Source organism: Vespa velutina, chromosome 23 (genome assembly GCF_912470025.1).
Source record: "Vespa velutina chromosome 23, iVesVel2.1, whole genome shotgun sequence".
Classification (NCBI taxonomy): domain Eukaryota; kingdom Metazoa; phylum Arthropoda; class Insecta; order Hymenoptera; family Vespidae; genus Vespa; species Vespa velutina.
Window position 1 is genome coordinate 1,485,001 of NC_062210.1, and position 27,500 is coordinate 1,512,500.

General features: G+C 27.5%; 4 protein-coding genes across 15 annotated transcripts in view; 2 read left to right on the forward strand and 2 right to left on the reverse strand.

Moving 5' to 3' along the window:
• The window catches only part of LOC124956754, a 58,547-nt gene extending 54,676 nt beyond the window's left edge, over positions 1–3,871 (forward strand). For all 7 annotated transcript variants that reach the window (XM_047512961.1, XM_047512963.1, XM_047512962.1 and 4 more), the window contains 3 exons: positions 97–279; positions 2,907–3,218; positions 3,603–3,871. In XM_047512961.1, coding sequence (XP_047368917.1) covers positions 97–279; positions 2,907–3,218; positions 3,603–3,776 — 669 coding nt within the window. In that variant the 3' untranslated portion in view covers positions 3,777–3,871. The remainder of the gene's footprint in view (positions 1–96; positions 280–2,906; positions 3,219–3,602) is intronic.
• Positions 1–16,090, reverse strand: part of LOC124956751 (midasin) — a 113,714-nt gene extending 97,624 nt beyond the window's left edge. Inside the window, exons 1-15 of the mRNA XM_047512954.1 lie at positions 15,745–16,090; positions 15,442–15,674; positions 15,081–15,302; positions 13,938–15,004; positions 12,324–13,825; positions 11,919–12,186; positions 11,639–11,820; positions 10,960–11,146; positions 10,092–10,745; positions 9,509–9,986; positions 9,028–9,400; positions 8,589–8,906; positions 8,145–8,456; positions 7,830–8,057; positions 7,542–7,670 (exon numbers count right to left, since the gene is read on the reverse strand). Coding sequence (XP_047368910.1) covers positions 7,542–7,670; positions 7,830–8,057; positions 8,145–8,456; positions 8,589–8,906; positions 9,028–9,400; positions 9,509–9,986; positions 10,092–10,745; positions 10,960–11,146; positions 11,639–11,820; positions 11,919–12,186; positions 12,324–13,825; positions 13,938–15,004; positions 15,081–15,302; positions 15,442–15,674; positions 15,745–15,825 — 6,234 coding nt within the window. The 5' untranslated portion in view covers positions 15,826–16,090. The remainder of the gene's footprint in view (positions 1–7,541; positions 7,671–7,829; positions 8,058–8,144; positions 8,457–8,588; positions 8,907–9,027; positions 9,401–9,508; positions 9,987–10,091; positions 10,746–10,959; positions 11,147–11,638; positions 11,821–11,918; positions 12,187–12,323; positions 13,826–13,937; positions 15,005–15,080; positions 15,303–15,441; positions 15,675–15,744) is intronic.
• Positions 16,091–16,727: 637 nt separating this feature from the next.
• Positions 16,728–27,500, reverse strand: part of LOC124956660 (probable ribonuclease ZC3H12C) — a 29,061-nt gene continuing 18,288 nt past the window's right edge. For 4 of the 6 annotated variants that reach the window (XM_047512779.1, XM_047512784.1, XM_047512782.1 and 1 more), the window contains 7 exons: positions 26,940–27,171; positions 26,322–26,805; positions 25,893–26,178; positions 25,423–25,771; positions 24,988–25,312; positions 24,489–24,882; positions 22,809–24,400 (listed from right to left, as the gene is read on the reverse strand). In XM_047512779.1, the coding sequence (XP_047368735.1) occupies positions 24,531–24,882; positions 24,988–25,312; positions 25,423–25,771; positions 25,893–26,178; positions 26,322–26,805; positions 26,940–27,171 (2,028 nt within the window). In that variant the 3' untranslated portion in view covers positions 22,809–24,400; positions 24,489–24,530. Of the gene's footprint in view, positions 17,499–22,808; positions 24,401–24,488; positions 24,883–24,987; positions 25,313–25,422; positions 25,772–25,892; positions 26,179–26,321; positions 26,806–26,939; positions 27,172–27,500 lie in introns of those variants that run through there. The other 2 variants (XM_047512780.1, XM_047512781.1) reach the window with 2 other exon arrangements.
• On the forward strand, positions 17,281–22,750 carry LOC124956659 (ubiquitin carboxyl-terminal hydrolase 45). The gene is made up of 13 exons (XM_047512778.1): positions 17,281–17,334; positions 17,480–17,658; positions 17,785–17,915; positions 18,096–18,286; positions 18,420–18,609; positions 18,751–18,918; positions 19,006–19,227; positions 19,354–19,616; positions 19,720–19,919; positions 20,023–20,879; positions 20,985–21,257; positions 21,515–21,696; positions 21,786–22,750. The coding sequence occupies exons 2-13, from the start codon at positions 17,562–17,564 to the stop codon at positions 21,856–21,858; spliced, it is 2,847 nt and encodes a 948-aa protein (XP_047368734.1). The 5' UTR covers positions 17,281–17,334; positions 17,480–17,561; the 3' UTR covers positions 21,859–22,750.

The window sequence follows — 27,500 nt, forward strand, 5'->3', positions numbered from 1 at the left end:
ATATAAAATAAATAAATCAATCAATCAATAAAAATAATATTCTTTTATTTACAACTACGTTCATATTTACGACATCAATCTGATATTTATTTTCAGAGAAGCAATGCTCTCGAGGAGCACAGAAAAATGAGAAATTATTTGAGAAGAATGGAAAGGGAGGGTGTTCAAAGGGTAAAAATGTTCCTGGTTATTACTGCAGCGTACGTGATATTTTGGGGACCACTATTTTTCGTCACGCTAGTGCATCATCCTATCATAGGAAACGCGATTGGTTATGAGGTATACAAAAAATATCATCTTTTCTTTTTCTTCTTTCTTCTTTTTTTTTTTTTTTCACTAAATTAAATTAATCTTTTATAAACTCAATTATTTTCTTTTTCATGCTTAAACAAACAATTATATACTAGCTACATATTATATATATATATATACGGATTCTACTCTTGATTTACGTGAAATTTTATAGGATACAAGTTTACCTCATTTAAAGTAAAACGAAGTTTCCCCTGAGGGAAGGATCAGTTTATATAAATATACTATATTAATTTTTTCTTCTCTCCTATTTTAATATGGATCCCATAGATATTCCATTAATGGATAATGAAACACTCTCCTTTACCTAAAGATCCTAATCCTACAGAGTATAATGGCCTAAAATTCATCTTATCTCTTTTAATTTTAAAAGCACGTAGTAAAAGAATTTTAAATGCAACACGGTAAAAGAATTTTTAATATAAGTAGAATGTAATATATTGAGTCTGAATAGAGTTTTTACCAAGTAAATGATAGTAAATAATAAAAAAAAGAAAAAAAAGAATTTTCTCCCAAACGTTACAATAAATAAATGTTGATATTTTAAAAGGGATAAAATTAATAGAAAGTGTAACAAATGATTTTAATTACGAATATTATTTAACAATAAATTATATATGCATGTGTTTATTTGCCCTTAAAAATTTTCATATTCGGCTTTGAATTAATTAAAAATTATTTTTTCTATAACGGCAAAGAGGGAAATTAACTATATATAACTATATAGAGTGTATATGTGTGTGTGTGTGTGTAGATGTGACGAAACAAACATATTTTCTAATATCTCGAATGACTTAGACCACTTTCATAATCACCGACTCGATTCTTCACTTAAATTCTTGACTTAAATTCCTGACTTAAATTCTTATCCTTAAAATTACATGACCTTATATGCATATATATATATATATATATATATATATATATATATATATATATATATATATATGCAGTGTGAAACAATAAGTCTGATCAACTTGAACATATTTGAATTTTTTTGAGACATAATAAAGCAATAATAATTTTTTTTTTAATTGACACGTAAAAGAGATGTGATCAGCTTTTTTTTTTTTTTTTTTTTTTTTAATGGAATCATATATTTTTTGATTGTATCAGTAAGTGCGGGATCAATATTTGTTTATTAATATTTATTAATTTATGTAATTTTATATATCGATCGAAATCTAAATGTTTTCTTTCATGGAGAAATATGATGAATTTGGTTCGTAAAAATTTATGATAAATTGTTTATAATAAATTGTTTATAACAAATTGTTAATTAATTATTAACAATATGTTGGACAAAAAATAACAAAAATGCCTATTAAATTGCCGTTTGATTCAAGTCTCTACGACTTTTAGTTCCGAAGATATTTCAGTGCAATTAAAAAAATATTATTTTTTCAATAAAAAAAAGTAATTAGTTTAATAATTATTTATTAATTTATGTAATTTTATGAATCAGTTGAAATCTGAATGTCTTTTTCTTTTTTATCAAAATAAGATGAATTTAGTTCAAAAGAATTTGTTTATAATAAATTGTTTATAACAAATTGTTAATTAGTTATTAACAATATGCTGCAAAAAATAGTGAAAATGTACTCTTTAAAATAGTTTTTGATTCAAATCTCTAGGACTTTTAGTTCCAAAGATATTTCGGTGCAATTAAAGAAACATTATTTTTTTTTAATAAAAAAAAAATTAATAATTTGTTTATTAATTATTAATTTACGTAATTTTATATATCAGTCGAAATTTAAATGTTTCTTTTTATTAAAGTAAGATGAATTTAGTTAGTAAGAATTTATTTATAACAAATTGTTTATAACAAATTGTTTATAACAAATTGTTAATTAATAATATATTGCAAAAAAATAATATTGAAAATATGCCCTTCAAAATGGTTTTTAATTCAAGTCTCTACGACTTTTAGTTCCGGAGATATTCCAATGTAAATGGAAGACGTTTACGTTGGCACACTGACCTATATAATTTCATTCATAACAGTTGAATGACACACTGACCTATATAAATTCCAAGAATTTACGCGCGCGTACTATTATTATTACTATTACTACGAACAGCTGTACTACACTGAATTATGAATGAAAAACTTTCGAAGACGATATCTTCCGAACGAAAAATCGTAGAGACTTCATTCAAAGACCATTTTCAAGCATAATTTATTCTTTATTTATTTAAACAATGCAATAATATCGGTATAATAAAATTGATTTTTGTTTAATAATTTTTTAAAGATTGTACCTTTCCTTTTCTCTCTATAATAAGAAAATAATATCAATTTTTATTATAATTATGTAAATTTTCTTTTGTTTATTTAAAATAACGAATAAAATAATAACAACGTAACTGTAATAATATTATATCTCCTATAAACAAATAATTTTTCGACATATATGAGCTGATATATATATATATTTTTTTTTTTATAGAGAACGTTAAAGCCGCATCGATCAACGTAATGAAAAAAAAAAAAAAAGAAAAAAATAATGATTATTCCATTTAAAGAACAAAATTTTCTTACTATTAATATTATTATTGTTAAAAATTTTCAAATATATGTTTTTTCTTAGGTCACTTTGCACATAGCTTATGTGCATGCCTTCGTCAATCCAGCCCTATTTTTGACTTTACATCGAGGTCTTAGACAAGGAATGTCAGATGTCTGTTGTACCTGTTGCGAGAGCATAGCTCGGTGGATTTTAGGTACTACGGCAAATAATACTATCCAAAGTGTACAACCACCAAGATATGAGCCGCCATTGAACGTACCATCTCCACCGGATCCACCCTTAGTACAACCTATATCAACAGCTGCTTGTGATCTCACTGATGTTGCACTTTTGAAACCACCTTTACCACCTAACGCTAAACATCTAGTCGTTGTAAATATAGTTTCATTTCTATATCTATATTCTATATGAATATATATATGTGTGTGTGTGTTTGAGTATGTTAAATTTATTTAAAAATTCTGTCAATTAAAAAAAAAAAAAAAAAGATATGATTGACATAATTATCATTGTTCGATGGAATAAACGAGAAGGTTTAATATTTCATTAAACTTTTTCATCTTGATAAAAACTTTTGAAAATCTTCTTCGATAATAAAATATGATTCCTTTTGTGTGTACGTCCTTGGAAGTTTAATAAGTTCATTCAAAAGGGAACAGAACAATTATCTCCAAGTGTTGTTTTTTTTTTCTTTTCTTTTCTTTTCTATTTTTTGAAATTAATGTCATTTTATGATGCATGATAAAACGTTTACAGGAGGATCAAGTACCACCAGACCCGTGGAGTCTAATTTCAAGACCGAAAAGTACGTCAAGTCTTTACGAGGAAGAATTGTCAAGAAGACCTAGTCTTTTATTACCACCACCGCCACAACTGAATGATTTACAAATGACGATGAGTCCTACTAGCAGCGATCTACCCAGTGAATGAATACCTTCGAACTATTATATCGGATTTATCATACGTGTACAAAAAAAAAAGAAAAAAAAAAGAAAAAAAAAAGAAAAAAAAAAAGTAATCTCGTCTAATCTATGAAGTCTATAATAATATCGTATTGTGAGAAAATGGATAAACTATTTGTCCGCTGTGTATCCTCGTAAAAAAAAAAAAAAAAAAAAAAAAGAAAGAAAAAAAGAAAAAAGAACAAAAAAATTAGGGGAAAAAAGAAAAAAAAAAAAGAGCGAATTAAATCTTTCTAATCGGATTAGAAACAAAGGATTGTCAAAAAAAAAAAAAACCGCAATTTAGAATACGTAAACTTGAAATTTCTTCAATAATACTGCACGAACGCTAAATTGACTCGAGAGAGAGAGAGAGAGAAAAAGAAAAAGAAAAGAAAAAGAAGAAGAAGAAGAGAAAAAAAAACCACGGAAAAAATTATATCTAATATTAATTCGTAGAGATTAGAAATGGCACCTCCTATCAATCGATCCCCACCCAATGGTACGAACTGACGTAGAAATAAAATTCGATTAATATAACTAATTAAATCGGAGACACGTTTTTGTCCGTTCTAAGCTAATCTTATCCGATCGAATAAGTACATGTGAATATAATTTATCAAAAATATCTAACAAAAAAAGCATATAGGGATATACATCCCTATAGTTAGATATACATAAAAAAAAATATATATATATATATATATATGTGCAAAATATTTGCAAAAAAAAAAAAAAAAGGAAAAGAAAGAATCATTGTATGAAACATATGATGTCCATTAATCCTTATTATATTCAACGAACGAGTTTATCGAGAAACTTTTTACGAAAATTTTTATTCACCTAAGATTAACAGCAAAATTAATTGAAATGTTAAAGTCACGAGATAGATGACTAATGATGAAAATAAAATCAAATTATAATTATAGACAGTAAAGAATGGAAAAAAGTACGCTTATTATAATATTCACGTTATCTTACTGAGGGAGTATACGACGTATTTTTTCTTTTTCTTTTCTTTTCAAAAAGGAACAAAAAAAAAAATAAATAACTAAAGGAAAGAAAAAAAAAAAAGAAAAAAAAGAAAGGAAGAAAAAAACACACGAACTTTGGAAAATCTAATTTCTTGATTTTTCTTTCGCAACGTTTCTTAAAACGTCAACTTAAATGATAAATCCCAACACGTTGAAAAATGTTATTTCTCGCAGATAAAATCGTATATGACGTGACTTATGTATCTCGATTTCTTTTCTTATCTCTTTCTTTTCCGTTCGTTGTTTTTTTAATTAAGAAAAAAATTAAAAAAACAAAAAAAAACAAAAACAAAAGAAAAAGAAAAAACAGAAAAAAGTAATGTAGACTAATAGTATTAATATCGTACTAATTACATGCTGATAAACATAAAATAAACGCGATACGAAGTTTCGAAAGTATTAATAATATAGTATAAATATATATATATATATATATATATATATATATATATATATATATTAGATTATATAAAATATAAATACATCATTGTAACTGATAGCTTTTATAATTTTCTCTATGAGCGTGCTATTGAATGTTAAATTGAATCATTATCAGCCGATGTTACATTGCACAATGATGTATGTGTGTGTGTGTGTGTGGGTATGTATATATATATATATATATATATATATATATATATATATATATATATTGCAACCTGTTGATCGATAATTTCGTACTATTTGTAGTTATAATTTCACTCAATGCATATTGCATAATATTTAATACAATATTAGTTAATAGAATCAATAAGGAAAAAAAAGTATACATATATATATATATAAAAAAAATAAATAAAAAACAGATGGCGTAGCTATATGACCGCTACAATTTAACGAACTCTCTATCCTAATAATAATAATAATAATAATAATAATAACAATAATAATAATAATAATAATACGCGCATTTAACGTATTCAGTGAAATAACAGACTGAATTTTTCATTGATAGATCTAACGAAAGAGTTTTGGACTTTGCTTTTACGTCATTTTATATGGAATAGATTCGTAAAATACTAAAAAAGAAATAAACAAAAGTAAAATAAAAAAAATAAAAAAAAAAAAAAGAAAAAAGAAAAAGAGAAAAAAAATAATACACGAACGTAACTCCGTGTGCGTGTATATATATATATAAAAAACGTATTTTAAATGAGAACTATCACTTGATTAAATATTATATCTGAATGTATCTGTGATCGCTTATTATTGTCCTAGCATCCATAAATAGCAATAACATATTAAAAAAAAAAAGAAAAAAAAGAAAAAAGAAAAGAGGTCACAATGAAATAAATGAAAAATAATCTATATGTTGATTATGTTAAAAAAGTTATATATATATCGATTATGTTAGAAGAATCTATGTTATAATATGTATCTATAGTTGAAAATTAACAATGAAAATCCTATTATGTATACATATTTATCAAATGTACAGAATATATATATATATATATATATATATATATATATATATATATATATATAATTTGCAGTATAATAGGTATCTATATATGTATATGTAAACATTGATAATGAATGATTCCGTTTTCTTATGAAATAAGTGTATGTGTGGGTGTGTACATATATATACATATATATGCACGCTTACATATTCAAATATTTTTTATGTGAAAAAAAAAAAGGAAAAAAAAAAAAAGAAAAAAAAAAAGAAAAAAGAACAAAACATCCTATCAATCTATCCTTTACATTAATACCTTGTCCAAATTTTTGTTTATCTTTTTTAAAATTTCTTATATACAAATACTTTACGATGGAAAATTACGAGGAAATTATAATCAATTAAAAGAATTAAAATATTATCTAGGAAAAAGATCTTGAAGAAAAAAAAAAAGAAAAAAAGAAAAAAAATTAGTCGTACGTTAATGTTTAAGAAAAAGAGCAAGTTGACCAAGAATTTATAAATGAAGTATAAAAAAGAGGGGAAGAAAAAGAAAGAAATAAGAAGAAGAATGAAATATTAAAAACTGATATTAGAATAGTACGGAATTTGTTACGAAGCAGTCTAATGCATATCAATGTACTATTAATATATAATATAATATATATATATATGACTATATAATATATATATATATGACTATTAGACGATCATGTAATAATAATTAGATGGGGATAGAATATTAAATTTCAATCTTTTTACATCGAAACTTATAGAATTAATTATAGATAAAAATTTATCATTTATCTGTACGTGTTATACCAGAATTATATTAAAAAAAAAAAAATATATATATATATATATATATTTAAAAATTTTTAAATATATATATATATGTGTATATATATTCGAACATCAACGATCAAATATATTAATTAATTTTATGAATAAAACCCTTTGATAATAAGTTACATTCCTGTAATATGTTACTTATCATTATTATCAAACGTTATCAGCTTCCTCAAACGTACAGTGCTATCTAACGGATAAATCTCTGAATTAAAATTTTCAAAATTCTGCTCTAATGATATACTTATGTGTTTTGTATATGCTTAAAAAAAAACCATCCAACCTCCTCCCTCCCCTCCCCCCTACCCAACTCCCTTTATTTAAATTTTGTATAAATGTAAATATGAAAAAGAAAGATGCATTTGAAACTCTTATTCATTAATATATTCCTCATGTTAGTAATGTTATTCGTATGCAAAGATAAATCATGTTTTTTTTTTTTTTTTTTTTTTTATTCAGTATCACTTACCTGTTCAAAACCTCCTAATATCTCCGTTGTGTCCATCGCTGAATTGACAACAATACATCTTAGCTTTTGTCCAACCAAACTAGCTAGCAATCGAACCACATTACTCTTTCCGCAACCAGATGCACCAACCTATATAAGGAAATTAAATAATAAGATCTAAAGAATGAAATAAATACAAATATATACGTATATTATGTCGCAGAACAGATTGTGTTGCATACATACAAACGTATAATAAAAATATATAGAAAAAAAGAAGGAAATAAAGAAAAAGAAAGTAATACTAACGAGTATAGACATCCAATTCATGTTAATGCACTGCATGAGTTGTTTCAACGTCGTTCTTTGATCTCTCAATAATAACAAATTTGAATTATTAGTATATATAGCAGACTGCGAAATAGCCAATTTTACATCATCTATGTATAATGTTTCTTCTGTAATATATACAGATGATTCAGACGACGAAAGTGGATATTTATCAATTGGAAAATATTCTTGATATAATTGTCGGACCTAAATATAATATTTAATATTCTCGTTATATGTATAAATTATATATTAATTTAATTATAAAATTATAATGTGTTCTGTTTATCTCACTCTTTGCTTATCCTCCTGCGTTCGCATTCGACTGACATAAATAATTTCTACTGTATTTCCAGGATTATAGTAATTCCTTTTAAAATCGTTACCATAATCGTCCTGTTCTTTAACCGTTAATTCGCACCACCTACTAATATCTCGTAAATTTAATTCCCATGGTGAACCGATATGTCCCCAATTAATACCAATTTCTGATGCCAATACGCTGTTAAACTTAACCATTGTTTTAATAAGTTCGCCTGATAATTGAGGAAATTGTACATTAAGAATGAACATTAAATCATCTTCAGTCAAAGTATCTATGAAAACCTGTAATACAATGTGATCAAAAAAAAAAAAAAAAAAAAAAAGAAAAAAAGAAAAAATTAATAACTGAATAATTAATAAAAAAAAAAAATATATATATATATATATATGTGTACATTTATCTTAAAAACATACTTGTGTAAATCGATTTAAAAATGATTTAGGTAGGCCTCTTCTGGCACCACCTTGTTTTAATGGATTTTGACAACCAAACAATCTGGTATCTGACTTTACGGAAAATGTTTTTCCAAGTTCAGGAATATAAATTTCTCCTCTGTGATCGAAACAAGCATTAAGACCTTCTAATACAGATTGAGAAGCTAAATTTAATTCATCTAACAAAATCCATTCGCCGGCTTTCAAAGCTCGTAAAAATGGTCCATCTCTCCATGAGAATTCACCACCTTGACCTCCTTCTACTGGAAGATCTGCACCAAAGAGATCGGATATATCCTACAAAAAAAAAAAAAAAAAAAAAAAAAAAAAGAAATAATGTACAAAGAAAAAAAATTGATTATTTTAACATCAATATAAATTGCAAATCGAATAAAAATAAAACTATTCTTTGACATACCGTTTGATCGCTCAAATTAATTCGAAATAATGCATTTCCTGATGCTTTTGCCAATGCAGATACAATACTTGTCTTTCCTACACCCGGACTTCCTTCCAATAATATAGGTTTATTTAATTGCAATGCTCTTAAAAGTTTCAACGCATTTAATTTCGTAGTATTTGGTGAAAATGTAAACTTCATATCCTGATATACGTTAGAGGAACCTCTTTTAATATAAAACGGTTTAATACCAAATGTATTATTTATAGTGTCGAAAGAGACATTAATATCATCATTAAATTCGTCGGATAAATTAGAACATAATGTATCTTTGATTTGATATTTTATATAACTTAATGCAGCATCTCTGAATTCCATCAAATTAGACGATCTAGGAAAGTGCAAAAAAAAAAAAAAGAAAAAAAAAAAAAATTGATATTAATATTAATTATTAAATATTATTCTGAGATTATGAAAATTCTTATAATGTTATACTTACTTTTCTGTACTAGTTAATCCTGATCCAAGACCGTCGATATAAGTTAAACATCCTCCGTGATAATATGCATCGCTAATATTCAATTTAATTGTCTCATTGCACGTGCATATATTTATAAAATGTAACCACGTTAATATATCGCGTATACTGACAATTAATTTTTTTCCAACGTCAGTTGTCGGTAACCATCGAATGAAAGATAATATTGCTTTTGCAATTGATTGTTTATATAAAGACAATTCGTCGTCGAGATTATGTATTATTATATCGTTCAAATCGTTCATTTCTATACATGGCTCGCACCAAATTTCTGTAAAACGATTTCTAAGAGCCGGTGACAATTCTTTTTTTCCATAATCACCACCAGGATTCATGGTACCGATGAATATAAATTTATCATTGGCCATGACGGTACTGTTATCATCCTCGTCCTTTAATTTCAATCCCTTTTCGGCCAAAAGTAAACTCCGTTCGGGTTCTAATCGAAATAAAATATTTAATATCAAATAAATATCATTATATAAATTAATTTTATTATTACTATTATTATTATTATTATTATTATTATTATTATTATATTTACCAAGCAATGAATTTAATCTTTCCAAAACACTGTCGTCAGCTAAAGAAATTTCATCGGCCAAAAAGAGATCGCCCTTTTGCATAGCAATAATCAATGGACCATCGATCCATTCGAATAATTTCGAATTTTCTACGTTATTACGTTCTCTAACTGGTCTCAAATTGCCAAGAAAATCGGACGATTCCGTATGCATATGACAATTAATACTACGCATTGTTTGTTCATTCATCGCAGCAATTAATTGGCATACAGTTGTTTTACCACAACCTGTTTCGCCAACCAACAAAACTGGTTCTTTAAATTGACAGGATTTCTTTACTAATACTGCCATTCTACGCATATGATAAGTCCAAACAATATGTTTGTAATATGCATTATTTTTATCCAATATCTGTTCCAATATATGTCTCGTTACCGTAGACGTTTTATCGTTCAATGAAAATAAATTATTCGGATCAACGTCTCTCTTCAAATGTTTCTTTATTACTTTTCTTATCTCATCTGCTTCATCCATTTTACGAACTTTCGCAGCAAGAACTAAATAACCTTCGTCAGCTAAATGCTGACTCCAATCGTACAATTTATCACCAATAATATCTGGTGCCAATCTGTATCTTTCGCCCCATCGAAATAGATCACGCAACGTAATAAAACCTATGTAATAATAAACATATAAAATTAATATAATATTGAATAAATATATATAATGAAAATATTTTCAATTGCAATATATCATTGCATGTTAAAAAAAAAAAAAAATAAGAAAAGAGAAAAAAAATTATTATTATTATAGATACATCATTACACGTTGTAAGATTTATTACATTAAATTCTAATAATATATCAATAATGTATCACACGCATTTACCTTGTTTACCAGCGAATGCAGCTGTACTTTTACGTCTTATCTGTAAATCTGTCATAACGTTAATCACTTGCTTGCAATACGATTCAGGCATTTGACATCTTTCATGTAATATTATTTGCAATTCGTTAGAAGGAATTTCATCGAAATGCAATTCGACAAATCTGTTTCTGAATGCTCGAGAGAGTACCTAAAAAAAAAAGAAAAGGAAAATGAAATTAATTGAAGAGATAAATCTTATGATCCAAGTACTTTGTTTCCTTGTTTTTTTTTTTTCTTTTTTTTTTTTCTGAACGATTGTAAGTAAGGGTTCATAATTTTCTCTAGGTTTTTCATTCGTGTCTAACAGCGGTACAATAAAAACATGATTTTTACGTGGTGATCTTAATCCTATAATTTATTTTACATTCATAATGCAAAGGACAAAAGAATTTGTATGAATAGAAGAAAATAAGTTCTACAGGCAAAAAAAATGAGAAAGAGAAAAAGAGAAAGACAGAGAGACAGAGAGAGAGAGAGAGAAAGAGACTTAACTTTCTAAAGAACAGGTAAAAATTTTTTCTTGAAATTTTTTAGATTATTATGAGCTTAACAATAAAAAAAAAAAAAAAAAGGGAGTGGGAAGGATCCTTACCTACTAGGTAATAAAATTCTTTAGGGATAATTAAATTTATAACTTTACCTTTCTACCGCCATATAATCCAGGCGGATTTTGTGTTGCAAAAAGCATAAAATTATCATGTGCCTTAACAACTTGTTGAGTTGTTGGTATAAATAATTCTCTATTATCATCGAGGACTCTGTTTAGTGCTTCCAAAACGTCGCTCGGTGCCAAATTTAATTCGTCCAATATAATCCAATGACCTGATATTTAAAAAATGTTTATATTTAGAAAAAAAAAAAAAAAAAGGAAGAAAAGAAAAGGGGAGGAGGGAGAAAAAGAAAATGTCAATTTCTCATACCTTTACGCATTGCCTCTACCAAAATACCCTCTCTAAATACCAATTTTCCAGTTTCATCGGCAACATAACTTCCAACATATTCTTGAAGATCTGTGTGCTCGTGATTATTTATTCGAACGCAAATATTACCAGAAGCTTTAGCTAAATATGTTATCAAACTAGTCTTTCCTACCGATGTATCGCCTTGTAATAAAACTGGTATTTTTCCTATGGAAACTACTCGTACTAAATCTTTCAAATTTCGTCTAACAGTTTTGGTCAAAATGTACTGTAATTGTAAAAAAAAATTAAAATATAAATTTTTCTTTATCATAAATATCTTTTGTATAAAGTATTAATATATTATATATATATACTAATAATATATAAAAAAAATGTTAATAATAATAATAATAATAAACTCACATTATTTGGACTTTTTGGTGCTAAAGTACCTTTAACAATCCAATAGCCCTCGAAATATATGTAATCCTCGTCGTTTCCACATTTTGGTTTGGATATTGGACAGCCAAGGATTGCTTTTAAATTTTTATTATTCAAAATAGCAGAAGAAATCATTTTTTCTACAATCGGATGAGAATCATAATTCAATTGTGTCAAAAAGCTTAAACAAAAAGCTTCGTATAATGATCTCGTTATATTTCCACAAGGATTCGTTCCAGCAATGCTTAATGCACGACACAAAGTTCTCAAACTATAATGTGGTTTATGACCGGTTCCATCGAGCAAAGTACGGACGGCCTCTTTCCTTACATTTAAATAAAATTTAACAATTGCCTCTTGCTTTTCTATAGACAAATTCATATTTTTAAGATACGAATGTACGAGAAGTTGTAGATCAGAACGTTCAGTTAATTCATCGACATAAAATTCAGTAAATCTATTTCTCAATCCAATTGGTAAATCTTTCTTTCCAATATCAGTTGCCGGATTCATACATGCAAATACTGTAAAATCTGAATGTCTTTTTATCGACTCATTATCTCCACGTTCTAACAAGGACAATGATCCAGATGATTTTTCCAATAATCCTGACAAACATTCTAACGTTTCGGCGTTAGCTAAATTAATTTCATCCAATAATACCCAATATCCCTCTTTTAAAGCTTTTATCAAACTTCCTTCTACAAAGGAGAATGCCAAAGAATATTGGGCCTTAACTTGTAATTCTAACTTTTCCAATTTCTCTGACAATTTTTCCCATTTTATTAACAATTCATTGAAACTATGTATCTTCTCTTCATTCGTATCATCTTCGTCCCGTTTTTTCTTCTTTGAGGTTTCATTCTTTTCCATTAAAATAGATTCCTTCTTTTGACAATGTTCATGTTTTAATTTTTTCAAAGCCGCATTGGTACTATAACTCATTAATGTTACAAGAGTTTTCCATCTTTGTTGTTTGTAACACAATGCAATGTGTTCTAAAAATTTTCTATTTGGTTCAAGAGCAAAATATGAACGAAATAATACTAGAAATTCTTCCCTAATTGGTGATATTAAAAATTTCAATTCAACAGGCTTATAACCACCTAAAAGATCTGCACTTTCACTTTGTTGATTCATATTTATTACAATCAATTTATGGCCCGTACTTTGTGCTAAATATTGTATAGAACTTGTTTTTCCTGTACCAGTTTCTCCTACTAACAATACTGGTTCCTTTTGAGCGACACAACATGCGATACGTTCAAGTAAGCATGCAGATGGTCTCGTAAATGAAAAAGTAGTTCTTGTCTCCGTCATCCTTACACATTCTGACTTTTTACATAATAATTTTGTCCTACCAGCTATAAAGAAATTAAGATTTAAACTGATAGACGGTTTATACATATTACAGAAATATTCTGCTTTAGTCTTCACTATACCAAGTTTATCGGCTACAGTTTTAACCAAATTTAATCTTTGTCCTGAAACAATTATTTATTACATATTATTATATATATATATATATATATTTTTTTTTTAAGGTAAGACAATCAAAAAAGAAAATATGAAGAATATTAATGAATGATTTTATACCTTGATCAGAAACAGAGCAACAAAAAATATCTATCGCATCTTGAAAAATTTTCAAAGCAGAATTAGGCAAAGAAACATCAAAATCGACGATAGCTCGTGAACACCATTTCATTAAATCACGAGTAGATATTTGTCTTCCAGTTTTTAATGATGAATTTTCAAAAGCATTGTTTCTACCATCATGATCACCCATAGAAAATAATAAGAAAACGTCTATCATTCTATTGGCAACAGTTTTTAACGCTGGGAATAAGGTCTGTACTAATATTATTAATTCATTCAATGAAAATCCTTCGACATTTATACAGAACCAATGTTTTTGTAACAAACTTGATGCACTTGAAATTTGTTTTTTAAGCCCAGTCACTGATGGCATCAATCTTTGTGTAACGAACAATTGAAAACCACTTCTAGCATAAATGTTATCTCTATAACCTGGTACAGATAGTGTTCCAGTTTCTAATAAATTACTTAAAACACTTGCTACATCCAAAGCAGCACTATCAATATCTTCTAAAAGTAACCATTTGCCAGCAATCACTGCTTGAGTCAGTACACCTGGTTGCCAAACAAATTCTCCAGGAATATCTGTGCATCTATACATTCCTAATAACATTTTTGAATCCGTTTGATCGCCCAATTGAACCTTGATAAAATTTGAAGAATCATGTCCTGTGATTTCTGCTAAATATTCAACAAGAGCAGTTTTACCACAACCAACGGAGCCTTGTAAACATATACATTTTCTAGATGCAAGCGCTATTGCCAAACTTTGAAGACTTTCTTCCATAGATGGTACGGAAACCAAACTGACATCATTTGTTATTTTGTTAGAATTAAATACTGGTAACAAAATATTACCAATTGATGTCAAAGATGGAAAATCCTTAAGTATTATCATCATATTCTTCATACTATCTGTTAAATTTTCCAAAGCAAGAGGTTCCACATTTTTTTCTTCGTACTCAATAAGAAATTCTTTTATATCACCAATTAGTACTGCTGCACAAGATAAATGAACAGCCTCCGACATACCCAAGATTATACTGATGCATTTCAAAGCAATCCTGGAAAATATTAAAACAATAAAAACAGGAAAGATTATATTTTTATATTGAAATATCAGTAATCAATAAAGCGAACCATTTTACTCTATTGTCTTTGTGTTTCAAAAATTTATAAAATTTGGACCAATTCCATTTGTGTTTAAAATGTGTTGTAGCAGATGATAAAATGTTATAACATGCTAATACAATATCATAATCGGAAACTTTTATTTCCTGAGATTTTGGTTTCTTTGTTTGTGTAAATTTCTCTTCCGAGTCAAATGGCGCTGGATTGGAGTCAAAATATTGTAAAACATATCTAAAAAAATTAAATATATACATATACATATATACATATATGCACAACTTTATGCAAATATATTACAACTTTATTACATCATAATAAAATAAAAAATAATTTAAACTTAACTAAGAATATAATCAATGTTTACACTTACGTAAGTAAATCAGGATTTATATTAATCAATTTAGAAAGAACAATGCAATTTCTTTTGTGAACAAGATCTCTATACGGTGAATAAGAATGTACGCTTCCCATGGGAATAGCTATAGTTACAAGAGCTGGAAGTAATTGAGGAAAACAATCGGCTACATCTTTTGTGCAATTTGGATTTAATAAATAATCACTTAATATATTTAAAACATTTTCATAATCTGTCACATTTAGTTCCTAGAAAAAAGAAAAATAAATAAATACACTTAACCCATCTAACCAAAAATTAATATAAACACATTACTACCTTTAATGTTAATATTTTATCAAATTTAAGTCGATACTCCTCGTTTCGTTCACAGAAATCAAATAAATTTTTTATAACCATTATGTAATCTTATTTTATTTAACAAATCACAAAATTATTACAAAATGTTCACGCGAAAGTATCGTAAACGACACACATGATTCTAACATTTAAGGTTAGGAAAACGTGTTTCACTCGCGCACGTGTTATCATCAGAAACATAAGACAGCGCCTCTCAAAATTTCGGTGTCAAAAAATGTAAACATATTATGTATATTATAAATTAGAAAAGAAAAATATCATTAAATATTAATTTTTAACTTACGAAAGTAAAAATGGCAAAAGAAACAAACTTGTTTTAAAATAAAACTAACCTTTAATGAAATCTTAAATTTTTAATTTTTGCTATTTAAAAAAATTAAACGGACAAAACATTTGTATTATTCTAATCGTGATTTTATATATATATACATATAATATATAAATATAATAATAACAATATATATATATATATATTATATAATATATAATATATATTTAATATGCTAAATAAGCATAATATTTAATTTACAAGTTCGACAATGAAATGTCGAACAAAACAAAAAAGGCGCTATACATAAAACATTGGAAACAATTTATTTTGTTGAATCTACAATGTCCACCGTGAAAATTATTATTTAGAAAATGATTTAATTCCAATAGAGAGAGAAAAAAAAAAGATCCAAATAGTAAGTTGAACGTACCTCAAAAAAAAAAAAAAAAAAAAAAATCATGGAAAGAGAAAGTAAAGAAAGTTTAAGTGTATTCCAATCGTAAAATTAAAGGAGAAAGACAGGAATCAATCTATTTTATTCTGCATAATACCAGAAGGCAAAAACTGAATCTATATATTAAAGACTATATATTCGAGAGATACTGTCGAATTAATAATAATTAAAGATCATAGAATATAACGTTATATGATGAAATAAATTTTAAAAACAAATCTCAATTTTTTATACGAATAGAAAAATTTCATTTTCAAAGGAAAAAAAAAACAAAAAAAAAATATTAATTTAACACAGGACAATATTTAACTACGTATAAGCCGCGCGTCGATCATTTCAAAAGTAATTTTAAACGGTACAACGAAAATTTCAATAAATATTTCTCTTCCTTTTTAATTCGTTCGACAATGTATCAATTGTCCTTCAATTCTTCAAAACGGATTTTCCAATTTTTTCCAATTTTACTTATAATCTGAAATTTTATGCCGTATTGTATATAAGAGAAAATTTTTCAAACACTTACAATAACTTTAAAAGGATCCAAGGAAAATCCCCAATGCTTATCCCTCATTCCTAATCCCCTCCTCTTAACTCAGGTAGATTTTATAGTGTTTAGAAATTTTTCGAACGAATCACAATAACGTTTTACACTTATAATTATATACCAGCGCTATCTAGTTAGCTTTTAAGAAACTAAATCAGATATAACGGTACTGGAGAGGGGGTATTCATTTATATAGAAATTCGACCGAAATTTTCGACATTACGAATCAAAGCATTAAGTTGAGAAGAATGTTCGTGGGTATTTTCATAGTGTTGACTGGTACTCGAGAAAATTTGTTTTCAACAATTGAAGTGCAATATTGTTAAACAATTATAATATTTAAAAATATCATTAGTCAATACTCGAACGCTTTAAGCATTAAACTTATACGTTGCAAATAATTATTTGAAGTTGTTTCTTCTAGATTCGTACACGTGTATGTTCTGTAAAAAAAAAATATACAAAAATCATAAGTGTTGATCAATAATTATAATCGTCGATCAGTAATGGATAACAGAAAAATGAGTAAGAAACGCAGACGAAGGGATTATAATGGTGGAGTAAGCGGAGGATCTACTGGATCTTCACAAGAATCTATTACAGGTTAGAAAAAAAATATTTTCTATATAAATCTTTATCTTATTATAAAAATTATATGTATTTTATTTTATGATAATTGTGATTATTATTGAATATAATATAATCTAATATAAAATATTTGTTAAATAGATAAATCTTGCCCTCATCTGAACAAAGCATTCATTTTTAATAGTATCAAAAAGCATACAAAAAGGACTGGCATACGTGCTGAATGTTTAACTTGTAAAAAGGAAAAGACTTTAAAGGAACATACAAATGAGGTATAATTCATTGCGTTACTTTTTCTTTTTCTATTTAATATTATCGTTAATAATTAACGATAATATAAATAATTATGTACTTAAATGTTATTAATGTTACTAATGTCAAAGTATTTGAATGAAATATATATACAAAAAAAAAAAAGAAAAACAAAAGAAAAAAAAAATTTTTTTTTATAGACAGAACAGTCGGATGTTGATATTTGGATATGTTTGCTATGTGGTGAACAAAATTGTGGAATAAAAAATGAGCGACATTCTCAAAAGCATTATGAAAAGCCTCACAGTGATAGTCACTATATTGCAATAAATATAAATGATTGGAATATATGGTGTTATAGATGCTCCAAAGAAATAACCCTCGAGCACAGGTAAATTAATTACTTCTTTTTTTATCTCTTAATATTTTTTGTTTTGTTTTGTTTTGTTTTTCCTTTTTTTTGCTTTTTTATTTTTATTTTTTTTCCAATATTATTTTATATAACTTTTTTTTTTTATTATTAGAAGGAAGACGGAGTTAGTAGATTTTATACAAAAATCTTTATTGAAATCACCGACAATTTCTCAACAAACCAAAGCGACTGCAGCTAAGAATCAAAAAGTAGTAAATAATGTAAATAATGTAAATAATGTAAATAATGTAAATAATGTAGATAAAGATAAAGAGAAAGGACTAAACTTGCCGAAAGTTATGGTAAGTTTATATTGACGAACATTTTATGTATATACATATATATATTCGTATTAACTATACATGTATAGTAATAATTTATAATCTTTCCTTTTTTTGTTTCTTTCTTTTTTTTTTTTTTTTTTTTTTATTTAAAAAAAATAGGGTTTACATAATTTGGGAAACACCTGTTTTTTCAATGCTGTACTTCAATGCTTAGCAAGAACACCATACTTAGTTAAAGTATTGGATGATTTATGTACACCAGGAGAAAAAATTATTCTACCTGGAGGAAAATTTAAGCCTGACCCTAATGGAGACGAAGTAGAATTGGTATGAAATATTTTACATTTGTATATATATATACACATATTTATTTATTTATGTATTTATTTATATAAATGTATTTAACATTTATAGCCACCTATAGAGGGTGAATTAGAAGGAGGTGGTCAGTTTACTTCGATTCTGTGTAAAACATTAACAGAAATGCAGAATTGTACTTCCCAACAGTCATTTAGTCCACAAGAGCTTCTAAATACATTTAAGAAAAAAGCTATGCAATGTATGGACGGTGGACAACATGATTCTCACGAATTACTTAGACATTTATTAGAATTAGTACGGAATGAAGATGTCAGGGTAAGAAACTTCTAAATACAAAAATATATATATATATATATATATATATATATATATATATATATTTATCTTAATATTGAAAACAATGCAATTTATTTATACAAAGTTTTTTATTTTACTTTACAGAGGTACCAATCCGTTATAATGAAAGAGCTTCGTTTAAGTAAAAAAACAATACCGGAAACTGTTGAAAATAGCATAAAAGCAAAAGTGAAATTCTATGGTAATCAAGTAAATACAAAATTACTTGGTCCAGAACCAGTGTTTATGGGTGTTTTAGTATCAACTTTGGAATGTATGAAGTGTAATCATTCTTCACAATGTACTGAACCATTCCTAGACTTGAGTTTACCAGTTGCAGCGGATAAGCCACAACCTCCTGTATTTAAGTAAATATATATTCATTTTATCTTTAGTATGAAAATAAAAAATTAACATGCACAGATCTCATCATTTTTTTTTCTTTTTTTTTTTTTTTTTTTTATACATTAGAAGAAAAAATAACGGTTTAGATGAAACTTTTGATATAACGGGTAACAGTTATCCTAATACTGTATCAAAACAACAATTAAAAAAGGAAAGAAAGGCTTCTAGAAAAAATAGAAAAAATAGAAATATTACTGCTGACTATTATTACAATGATATAATAAAACATAATAAGATTATTGAAGAAAATGGTGTATTAGAATCAGGTAAATGTTTATGTTTTCCTTTTTTCTTTTTTTTTTTTTTTTGACTCTGCAAATTATTTTTATGTCATTTGGTTTTTTCTATTAAATTTTATTTCTTTAAAAGAGAGCGATGCAGACATAGAAGATAATGTAGAAGGTGAGAATACAATGGCAGAAGTTGGAGAATCTGGATATAGTTCAGAGAAAGCTTCAGCTGTTGCTAGTCCTATATCTCCTACCAACAATCAAATTGATAATCAAAGAAGAATGTCATCTGAAACTCTTAATGTATCTAGAAAGAACAGTTTAGTTTTAAAATCAATAGATAATTTGAAGACTCCTTTAAATAACGATACCGTTACTGTCAGTGCCTTAAACAATTCTAATCCATCTGACGTATCAATGGCAGATATAACAAAGATACGACTTCCTTCGGAAGCTGAAAAAATTGAAAATTTAGAAAGTAATGAAAATGAGAACAATGGACGCACAGAACTATCTCATTCCACATCCATAATAATTCATTCTGAATTAACTAGTTCTGATGTTTCAACTGTGAGTCCCTTAAGCAGTTCTATAACATCAAAGGATAGTCCTATGAGTCCGTTGTCTAATATGCCAAATGGAGATGAAGGTGAAAAAATAGATAGGCTACTCTTTGGATTAGATAAAACTGATTCTAGTACAAATATAGAAACATCATCAGCTTCAGTTGTTAAAACAACCTTTACGACCGAACATAATGAAAAACATACGATAAATTGTAATTCAGAAAAAGAAGTTAACGTTGGTATTAACGATATAACATCTGGACTTTCACGATTGGGTATAACAAATAGTACACATCATTCTCCAACGAAATATCCTAGAAAAGAAGAAGAATATTCGATAGGATCCTGTTTAAATCAATTCACAACATTAGAACTTATGAGTGGCAGTAACGAAGTAGGATGTGAACAATGCACTGAAGCAGAGAAAAAGGTATAATATTTAATATTCGTCTTATATAACGAAATCAATGAAGCTATTTATATTATTCTATGATTGATATAAATCATTGTTGTTATTGTCATTGCATTTTTTCAGATTAAAGTAAACTGCACAAAAATGATATGCACGCCTCACACCAAGCAGTACCTTATATCACGTGTTCCACCGGTCTTGATTTTACAATTAAAAAGATTTCAAGCGCAAAGAGTTACTTTTCGTAAAGTGACAAGGCGTGTCGCATTTCCACTTGTATTTGATTTATCGCCAGTTTGTAAAAATAGTAGGAAACAACGATTCTATGCTCTTTACGGCGTAGTTGAACATTATGGTTCAACGATAGATGGAGGTCATTATATTGCTTATGTCAAAGTAAGACTTTCAATATTACTTTCAATAATCATTTTAATCTTTTCTATTATCAGTTATCATAGTTGACAAGTTTAATTGTTTTTATGATAGTTTCCAAAAAAATTTAATGCACATATTTTAGTTATCAACAAAAAAAAAAAAAAGAAGAAAGAAAATAGAAGATCTGAAATTTAATGCAATTCAATATTGAGTCATAATTTAACAACTGCGTTTCCGTATATAACTAACATTATTTTTTTTTATATATATATATATAGACAAGAGCACCATTAAGTTCAAATGATCCACGATGGTCGTTCTTACCTAAAAAAGATGCCAAAGATGTTGTCGAGGAGATATCTAACGATAAAAATCCTGAATTAGAAGAAGCAACAGCCAAAATCGCGGATACAATACCACCACCACCTCCAGGCAAATGGTATTCTGTTTCCGATGCACGGTAAGAAATTTCTCTAATATATTGAATTACTTTTAGATATTGTACAACTTGAATACGTATTATTTCTATTTTTCATTATATTTTTTTAGAATAATAGAAGTTGATGAATCTACTGTACTCCGCTGTCAAGCTTATCTCCTATTTTATGAAAGGATTCTCTGAAAATTATTTATTAATTTAAAAATCTTGAACTTCGTTTAGAAACTAATGTTTCCGTGAACTTGATATATATATATATATATATTATATATATATAATTTTATTGTTATATATATATATATTTTTAAGTTAGGAAAATTTATAAAATATTTAAGAAATATGTGCTCACAAATATTTTAACTAAAATATTAAGAAGTTGAGAAAAATGAGAAGTATTATTTATAAAAAAAAAAAAATAATAAAAAAAAAATAAAAAAAAAAAGAATATGTATTGTGAGCTAGAACTATTTAAATAGTTTGTATGAAAGTTAAATATTCATATATACTTTTGTGAAAATGAACTATGTAAATGCATTTTTTCTTAATAGATAAAGAGATTATATAATTGAACGAACTGCCAGGTCCATATACCAAATATACTCTCTTTCCCTCTCTCCAAAAACATTTTAACTAAATTTCTTATTGTGTTTGATTAAACTTTTACATTGATTTTTATTCTTTTCAAAAAAGTCTTAAATTAATGTTAACTAATAACTAAAACTTTCATGTGTCATTTTCATAAAATGTTATTTAAAATAACATATATGTATAAATTATTGTAGATATTAAAGAGGAATGCTCTTTCTTGTATGTAAAATCTATGTTCCTTGAATTTGTGTAATTGCATTTATAATAAATGTATAAAAAAAAAAAATCGTTTTTAATGCAAACTTAAATTCCCCGTGTATACCATTTTCTGATATTAGATGATGATATTTTGTGTGTGTGTGGCATCTAATATCTAGCATATATGTCTCATTAAATAGAAAAACATTTAATTCACAGTCCATCCGTAATAACAGTGATACAAATTTGTTATACATATACATATGTTATACATAACATATACATATATATATATACATACATACATACATACATACATTTATATATATATATATATATTTTATATATATATATATATATATATATATATAAAATTCTTTTATAACCTTTCATCGTCATGAATAATTTTAATTGCTCAAGGAATCCAGGCGATGTGTACTCTGTGGTTGTTTATAAGTGGTCAGTCTGTATATTTTCCTGTATGTACTATAAACATGTCTGATTATCTATATGCATAGAATTCAATATCACAGCAATGAAAGGAGCAATGTGTGTGTATGTATATATATATATATATATATATACATACATACACATATACATATATGTATATACACATATATTTTTGATAATATTAACATAATAATAATGATAATAATCATAATAATAATAGCAACATATTTTACATACATTAAACATAAATTTTTTTTTTTGCTCGATTGACATGATTCTCAATCGTAGTCAATATATTTTATGTTGCAAACTTTATAAAGATATCATTTTAATTTCTTTCCTATGCAACTGATGCTCTAAGAATTCTTTGTTAGATAACGTACAAGATCAGAAACTCTTGTAATTATGTATTAAACAATACATGGTATTGCGATATTTTATTCCATACACATACACACATATATATACACTGTGAAGCATCCATTTTTACTATATACCTATACTTTTCTTTTAATTTCTTAGAAAAGATTTTGGCTAACATAGATAGACACTTCATCTCGTGTATTTATATATGCTACACATATATTAACATCTTACTTTTTCATTAAATAATCATAGAAAAGATATCTTTCTTTATATCATAAAATGTCTTGCTCTTCTTAATATAATGACAAATAGATAGATTTTATAACAGAATCTTATCACGTTTTAACTTTTGTTAATTAAAATTATTTAATGTTAAGATACATTCTCTACCCCAAAAAACACTAGTCAATATTGAATAGCTGGAAGAAAATGTAAATCTTATTGCGAAAAGATGTACACAAGGAATATACATATATTATCTCAATGTATAACATAACGCTTAATTGCGAATATGTATAATTGAAATAAATCCATTGATAAATGATTTCAATCTTTCATGCATAAAAATATTTTTAACTGAGCGGAGAGATTTGGGAATAGATCTCAAACATAACAACACTGTGCATATATGTATATCGATCTATAACATATAAATGAATGTTTATATAACTTTTAACGCTATAGATAAATAAATTGATTTTTAATGTATTGTCTGTTACTTAGGAAGAAGAGAAAAATGACAATTCGCTGATACATCAAAATTAAAATCAAACGTATGAAAAACTTCTATAAAAATCCTTATGTTCCCATTTCTCTACTCTCATGGAGAGCATGTCCAAAATGATGTGTAATTATTTTAAAAAGCTTTCCATATGATCCTTTTTTTTGTTTTGTTTTATACTCTTTTACATTTAATGCGCGTTTACTAATAAATGTAAAATCACTTTTATGATTTGATCATTATGATCTTTCATCCTATTATAAAAACTTTCTTCTAAAAGTATTATCCCACTTTATGATCTACATATGATCCGATGAATCAAGAAGAAATGTCCTTTACAGACTAAATCTGTGTTTACATCGAAGTTTTACTTATAGTGAAATCAATCACATCCATTTACTGTACAAAATGATATATATATATATATATATATATATATATATATATATATATATATATATATATATATATACACATATTACCATACCTGTTTGGTTTAGTCGGAGAATTGGCGAAGTTTTAGCTCATACTAATTTTTGGGAAACATTGCTAAAATCGTGGCACATATTTGTTGAGGATCAGTTTCATGAGGATTCATTGCCATCGCTGCTTGTACCTGTTCCTCGGGGAAGATATTAGCAAGATGATAATGCAAACGACGTCGTGCATCTTGGGTTTGTGTATTCCAAGTAGCTCCGTGTAAATTTGTTGCGGCTGATGACGGTGAGGGCAACAAATTTAATTGTGGATCAGATGTGCCTAATCTAGATACTCGTGAAGGTGCAATTAGATTCGTACTACGAGGAGGCCAAGCTCGATAAGAATCTGGTGCCGAAGCAATACGTGTTACATGTTGATGAAGTCCTTCAGGATGATCCCAACTACATAAAAGAAAATATATATGTGTGTGTGTGTGTGCGCGCATATATATATACATATATTGGAACCAATAGTTAGGATAAAACCTAAATATATATCCAACATACCTTATAGGTACTGAATAAGGAGACTCATTACTGGCATGTCTTGTAAGTGGCCTATGCTGTTGGATCGTTGGATGACCACCAATTATAGATTGCTGTGAATGTTGCTGTTGTTTTTGCTGTTGTTGTTGTTGTTGCTGTTGTTGTTGTTGCTGTTGCGTCGAAGATTGCGCCGTGTGCTGTTGATATCTTCTCAATTGATAAATACGTGGATCGCATGCCGGATTTAAGGTTAATTGCCGTTGTAATTTTCTATGCATATTCACTGGCTCTGTATCCGAGCTATTAACTCTAGGTGTTGGCCAATTACCTGGAGGAGATACGTATCCTTGAAACGTGGATACAGATTTTTTCTTTGTTAGTTTTAAAATATTAATTCTTATAAATATATATAATTCAATGAAATTCATTAAAATCGAATACAATTTTATTATCTACCTTGCATATTTTGTACAGCAGAAATCTGTTGCGCGTATACGATTGGACTAGTCGTTGACAAATCCGTAGTGACATTTTCAACGGATCTACTTTTAGGGACGGATGCTAACGATTGAGAGACATTAGATGATATAGCAGCTGATCTTGCTTTACAAAGTGGTTGATGTTGTTGCACGGTAACATTCGTAGTAGTCGCCGCTGTTGTAGAATTTAAGGGTAAACTTAAACTCGGACCTCTAGCTTGAAGATGTCGTTGGGCATGTTCCACCAAACGTTCTGTTACAGATTTATGAGGATGCGGGCCTCTTTCTGGATGACGAAATTTGCATTTGTTTCCATACGTACATTTCTACGATAAATAAAACTTTTATACGTACATATATATGTAAATATAAAAAAAAAATTAATAATAATCACAATGCAAACGATCAAATCGCACGTCCATATTTGTTATTATAGTCGGCGCTAACCTTCGCATATGGACATGGCGGTGCTGGATCAGTTTTTTTCGGCCCAATTCTTAAGAAATTTTCTAAAGTAGGTCCACTTCTACCAAGCGGATCATCAGGTGGCATAAATCGATCGTTTACAAAACTGTACATCAAAATTCTCTCTTCGACGACTCTTCGAAATTCTGGATTTTCTTGTGCCAAATCTCTGTAATTATCGTTACTAACAACGATACCATCGACTTCAGCGGCCAACCTCAGAATATAACGATCGTCGTAACAGACCATACGTTTACCTCCGACTAGTCTGTAGTAGAACACGCAAAAAAGAAAAGAAAAAAATAAAAAAAAAATAAATAAACACGTTATAGCAAATAAAATTGTCTTGTGGTTTTAACACTGCCATAAAATAAAAAATAATGTAGTAAAATATAAAGATTGATATCTCACCTGGATGGAGTGAAAACGAGTAATCGATCTCTCTCGAGTTCACCTAGAATTTCTTGATCGGCTATTGGATTATCAGGCCTAGATGCTTCCTTACGCCACTTTGGTACAAAAACAGTGATCTCTCGATGTCCTCTAGCTTTGAACCAATCAACGCAGATCTTAATACCACGACATGAAAATACTTCTTTATTTCCATGGCTCATAGCGACGTTACTACCGTCGATTACAACAGGCCTCAAACATGTAACAGTCGTTGTTGTTAGATTCGATCTACCAAGTTCTTCTGTACTGGTCTCGCCATCTAAAATAGTATCGCATTCTTCCGGGCTTTCGCTTAATTTTGGCGAACAACTTGCACCGAGCTTTATCAATTCGGCCAATAACTCATTTTGACCAGGATCCGGTCCTAATTTTTGAAGAGCTGCTTGTACCAAACGTTCGGTATATCCAAGCTTCAATGCGAATTCAACTCTGGCCGTATATCCTTATGATGATTAAAAAAAAAAAAAAAGAAAAAAAAAAGGAAGGAAAGAATGAGAACAAAATGAATTTATGTTATACATTGTCATCGATATCAAATTGTTAACATGATTTTCGCTGATATAAAATTACTCTTACCTGGACTTTGCGTTGGGGTCTGTCCCTGAACGGTAACATACTCAGCAAATTCCGCTGCCAAGGTATCCGAAGCAGTACGGGACACGTCCGAATGCGTGGAAGACGAGAGCCGTGATTCCAATGGCGGATGAACGCTCGTTGAATCTTCAGCTTCGTAATCACTATCATATGAAGAATCTTCAGCGTCTCCACCATTGCTACCACCACCTAACACCGTGCAATCGACGTATCTCTGAAAGAAAAGGAAAAAAAGAAGAAAAAAAATTCTTATTTTCTTTTTCTTTTTCTTTTTCTCTTTCTCTCTTTTTTCTTTTTTTTAAATACACTCTTATATACAAGATAATTCATTATCGTATTCGTTTTCAATTTGTTTTCTCATTAATCAAATACATACGTGTGTACGTACATATATTATATTATCACATTAATTATAATTAAGAACTTCGATCTTATATCTATGCTCTTTTTCATTTCATTTTTCTTGTTTTTTTTTTCTTTTTTTTCGTTTTTTTTTTTTTTTTTTTTTTTTTTTTTTTTTTTTTTTTTTTTTTTTCATTCGAT